The sequence below is a fragment of the Glandiceps talaboti genome, chromosome 8 (genome assembly GCF_964340395.1).
Source record: "Glandiceps talaboti chromosome 8, keGlaTala1.1, whole genome shotgun sequence".
Classification (NCBI taxonomy): domain Eukaryota; kingdom Metazoa; phylum Hemichordata; class Enteropneusta; family Spengelidae; genus Glandiceps; species Glandiceps talaboti.
This window is the reverse complement of record NC_135556.1, coordinates 2,944,898-2,950,418: the sequence shown is the minus strand read 5'-3', so window position 1 is coordinate 2,950,418 and position 5,521 is coordinate 2,944,898. Positions and strand designations below refer to the sequence as shown.

The window sequence follows — 5,521 nt, the reverse complement described above, 5'->3', positions numbered from 1 at the left end:
CCGTTCCTTTATTGCTGTTCCAAAATCTATTCACACTCCCACGTTAAAAACTATCATAAATGCACATAGCTAGAAGTACATACCGTCGACCGTTTACATTTACCCGTTAAAATCATATTTATAAATAATATTTTTTTAGTTGAAACGATATTGGCGAAACGTAAGTAAATTATCTCTGAATACTTTCACTGGCCAATATTCTCTGTTGATTTGATGGGTATGATCTCGCAGCATTGTTACATGTAACTATATATTTGTATAGTAGGTGCTCAGGGTGACGTGATAAATATACGTAACTTTTGTAAAATCACTTGTTGAAAGGAACCATATTAAACAATGTAAAAAGACAAGTTATTTATGTCTCGCTCCAAAAATCATCTTATTGTTTATGAAATTTGAGGGCATTTTACACACTATCCCTCATTTGATTATCCTTTCCCCTCTGAAATAATGGAATAATCTCAAAGGTCGTTTCTGATGTGACCATGTTGCCGACACCTGGTGTGTTAATTTACTGAAAATGGAATCGCATATGTCTAAGAATCGCTGGAGTACCGTGTCAGCGTGGATTTTAAGTATCATTTTGTAATCGCGACGCCCAAAGAAGTGACTGCACCTCGGAAAAATTGAGGAATATTGTTGTGTCCGGCCGACATCGCGAAAAGGGTAAAAATGCTATTATAATATTCCTAGATCCTTTGCATATTGAGAACTTGTATTTTTATTTACTTGATTGAAAAAGGACGTTTTCTTCCAGTGTATGAAATATATTTAGTGCAAGCACGATTTCATTTAGCAAACATAATAATTTTGATGGGATTTGCTCCTGATCCTGATGACGTCTTTCACAAGGAGAGACGCCATCTTTATGGGGTCAAAGGTTACCATAGATGCATTGTAAAAAGTGTAATGCAATGTTTACGTTTTGTACTAGAGGATAATGCCCTCAAAATTGTTTTTCATTTTTTCTAGTTACTAGTAAGTTTGAGAGACGTTATATCTGTTACTGAGATTGAGAATGGAGTCACGATACTGACCAATTACTAGTATATCTGACCTCAAGTTAGAGCCTTCTCAAACTAATTAAATATATCCCCATGTTTTATTCCTCTCTGGACAGCATGTGACTGGAAGTGCATTATGCTTTGAAAACAGTAACCCATTCACACTGGAAAACCTTTCAAAATACATGCACCTTCATTCCTTTGACAAGACAAAAACACCTTGGAAAATGTTGGGTTGACATCTGGCCTTATACATTGTTTGCATTGAGATTTTATGTATATCATGTTTATATAATTTAGTTCTGTACATCAAAGCCCATGACTAGACTTGCGCAACTTTGACAGGATTTTTGCTTTATTTGAATAAATTTTTTATAAAAATCAAGTATATTAATCTTTTATACAGTATTATGCAACTGTGCTCTTTTGTGTGACACGAGTTAGAATATACTTCCATAGATTCATGTTGAAAGGTGATGTTGAAAGATGAAGATTATTTGTACAAAGTTAAATCAGTGTACTTTATTTATTCCTTTTTAGATTTGATATCTAATGATGGTTTGTGACTGCATCAAGGTTAACAGGTACAGTACTGGTATACTATATAACTTTACAAATATCAATCAAGGATCATAAAAGGTAGAAACTGGACTTCATGATGTCTGGAAATTCTGTAATGGAAGTCAAAGAAGAGACAACTCAAGAATACTTGTCATCCCACTGTGATCAAATAAATAGATCAGGTGGAGAAATCCAAGCTGGACATACTAGTGGTACAGATGTAGTGTCAGATAGTTCAGTGATGGAAGTCAAAGAAGATGATAATGAAAACATTGAAGAATTCATGTCATCTCATCATCATGAAAATATTACAGGAAAAGAGTTACAGTCAGCTGTGTTGGCAGACAGTTCCATGGTTGAAGTCAAATTAAAAGACACAAGCATTCAAGAATATGGTGCAGCTAATCATCCCGCATGTATAGAAAGTAAGGCAGAAGAAGAAGAATTACAAGGAGAACAAGGAACCGATGAAACAGAAAATGACACTATGAACCTGGTAGAGGAAATGTTAAATGCAAGTGATAGCCAAGACATGACAAATGATAGTGTACCAAGAAACTTGAGTGGAGTGGTGGATCCTTTTGTTGAAAGCTTAGAAGAGGAACCAGTGTTGGGAACTGAAGTGGAAACTACTACTCAGGACATGGTAGTTTTTCATCTTGATGTCTGTGAGGCAGAGGTTGTAATAGACCTCACTGAAGTTGTTGATGTCGACATCAGTGAAAATCAAGAACAAGAACAAGAAGGTGAATCTTTAGTCATAGCAGATACTGACCATCTTGTTGATATGGAAACTGTGCAATCACATGTAACAACTGAACAACCTAGTCCTAATAAGAAACCAATGTCATGGGGTGTAGGTGGGGATTCTCCTAGAGTTCTTGTTCTACCAGCCACAACATTCCCAGTATATTCTGAAAACTCTGCTGACCAGCCTATTAATATAGCTGTAAATAATAACTTTACATTTGAGAAGGACAGTCCTAACAAAGATGAGAACTATCTTAAAGAAAGACAGTTTCAGAAATCACATCCAACAGAAGTACAGTCAACAACAAAGAAACGAAAAGTCAAGTCACATGATGAAGTTGAAAGTAATTGTACAGCAAGTGTTATAGGACAAAGCATTAGTCACATCAACTCTGACAGTGTACCATCTAAAGCTAAACAACAATGTAAGAAAAGAAAACGCAAGAAGGAGAATACTGATGTGGTTGCTTTAAAAACTACAGGAACTGAGCCAGGAGAGGACGAAGATTATCTGGAACTGGACAAGATAAGTGAATCCAGGGATGTGCCCAATGAAAAATGTCAGAAACTGTACCTCAACACTAACATTGAGTATCAAAAGAAATCCGGCCAAAAACAATTCCAATGTTTGACATGTGAAAAGTACTTGCTGAGTAAGAAAATGTTGCAGAGACACATGGTATCATGTGGAAAAGAAAAAACTCACCCAAGTGAAGAAAAGGGAAACTTTCTTTGTAGGATATGTGATTTTTATACCACAGAAAGTGAGATATTCAGCACACATCAGAGGACTCATTTTGTTGAAAGATGTGATAAAATCAGTAAGAAATTCTACACATGTGACAAATGTTCTTATACCTGTACTGTTGAAAAAGCATTAGTTGCTCACAAGAAGAGTAAGTCTTGTAATAATAATAGAGTGATGTTCAGCTGTAAGATCTGTGGAACAGACTGTACAGATACAGATGCCCTTGGAGCCCACATGCAGCTCCACAGGGTAGACAATGGTTATATGTGTGACATATGTGGAGCTGAGTTCTTCACCACTCAGAAGGTTATGCAACATAGGAGAACACATACAAATGAACGGCCATACAAATGTGACTTTTGTCATTATTCTTGCGGGCGGATTGATAATTTACAGACTCATATAAAACGAAAACATTCAAAACAAGATAACACACATCAAACCTTTGAAAAGAGCACAAAGTTTGATGCAGAAGGTATTAGAAAAAGTGAAGGAAACAAAAATGAATCTAAGAAAACAACTAAAAATGACGTACATGTAATTACAAAAAATGAATTACCGAACAAAGTTTCCCAAAAAATTGAGAAGGGCATCCAAAAGTCTCTGACAGGTGTGTATTTTGGAGAAGTCAAGAAAAAATCAAGCAAACTGTCCCTGCACATGAGTTGTAAACTTTGTCAAATAGAGTTCCTTTCATTAGCTGCAAAAAATGAGCATATGCAACAACATAAAAAGGGTGCCACTGGTGGCAGGTATAAGTGTGAATTGTGTGAGTTTCAAGTCAAGTCAATAAGTAAGCTGATAGAGCACATTAGAGTTCACACAGGTGTCAAGCCAAACAAGTGTAAGTACTGTTCTTATAGGTGTGCCAAAAAAGACAATTTAATATCACATATGAAGTTAAAGCATTGCAAATAAACCAGTCATGTAAATTTTTGTAACTTTGGAGACTGTTGCCTTGACTCTACAGGCTACTCTGCCAAACATGTATGCATGTATCAATACAAAGAAAGACAACAAAGTAAATCAATTATATGTGCAGAAGATGTATTGTTTCTTTCAAATTTGTTCTTGAGAGTAGATAATAATATATATGTGTGTGTGTGTGTGTGTGTGTGATTATTTATAGACATATTGTCTTCCCTTCACCTGTAAATAGAATTTATAATATTATTTTATTTCCATGCTGTGTAAGTCAGTCTACATTTAAAGTTCAGGGGAATGTTTTCCAACAGTGTTCGGTGTACACCACCTTGATTTAATTGAATATCTTGAAAGATGGATAGTTATTCTGTCAGACAGATGTATTTCAGATGACTAGAGGTATCAAAAGATGTAGTGAATTGTTGACTCAGCCAGAATAAAACAAACAACACAAAACAATGAAAATAAAGGTAAATAAAGACATCTAGCCGCTTTCAGTTTCACTACATCAGATTTTAATCAGATTGGGTTGATCAATGGACCTCATCAGAAGGTATGATCAACCACTATACTGCTACCTAGAGGTCAAGTATGACCATGGAATTTTGTCATTCTGATAAGGATCATCATCAAGGTGAGATAAAAAAAAAATGACTGGTTCTTATATGAACTGTTTGTACGTATGTTATATGACCATTGTGATTTTGTGCAACAATCAGACATGAGATGAACAAGTCTATGCAAATCACACAAAAACAGAGGTGGAGTTACTCGCCTTATCTGGAAGAATAAGGGCAGGTGTTAAGAGCCCCAAATGGGAGTAAATTATTGATGTCTGTTTATCTGCAGTTTGAAATTGATCAACCATGCTTTTTATGACATACATATAACTAAATATAACTATGCCTTGTCAATAAACAGTTGTCTTCTTTCTTGATATACAGTATTAACTGTTTCATGTTCAGTTGTGCAATAACAACCAAGTATTCACAAGGAAATATAGTTTTTAGCACAACTAATGGTACAGTGTCTATCTGACTGTGTGTGTGTGTGTGTGTGTGTGAATGACTTAAACTCAAAAAACTGCCATACTGATTGTCTTGTAGTTTGGTGTTACATTTTAGTGTCTAGTTAAGATGTGTGTTATTTTGGTCACAACACTTAAACTCCAAAACTCTTGGGCAGATTTGGCTTACATTTTGTGGCAATGTTCTAAGGAGTGTTTGGATTAAGAATTGTACATGACATGATGATCCCATAAGTGAGATGTAAATTAGGGCTAAAATGTGTCCTTTTTTTAATGAAAAAGCTATAATGCAAAAATAATTGAGTTGATTGGGCTGAAACTTTATGGGAACATTCTTATTGGTGTTAGATTAAGATGATCCCATCAGTGAATTAGGTCTAAAAATTGTCTTTTTGGTGAAAATTCTATAATTCCAAAATTACTGAGCAGATTGAGATGAAATTTGCCGTGGACGCATCTAGGCATGTGTAGATGAAGATGTATTCACAACGTGATGATCCCATCAGT

At 35.2% G+C, this 5,521-nt stretch overlaps 1 protein-coding gene across 1 annotated transcript; it reads left to right on the top strand.

Annotated features, from left to right (window-relative positions):
• Positions 1 to 431: 431 nt before the first annotated feature.
• Positions 432 to 4,887, top strand: LOC144438941 (uncharacterized). Its single transcript, XM_078128170.1, has 2 exons — positions 432 to 666; positions 1,545 to 4,887. The coding sequence occupies exon 2, from the start codon at positions 1,660 to 1,662 to the stop codon at positions 3,979 to 3,981; it is 2,322 nt and encodes a 773-aa protein (XP_077984296.1). The 5' UTR covers positions 432 to 666; positions 1,545 to 1,659; the 3' UTR covers positions 3,982 to 4,887.
• Positions 4,888 to 5,521: the final 634 nt, after the last annotated feature.

Coding starts and splice junctions, on each gene's coding strand:
- LOC144438941 (XM_078128170.1), top strand. CDS start 1,660: ATGATGTCTGGAAATTCTGTAATGGAAGTCAAAGAAGAGACAACTCAA.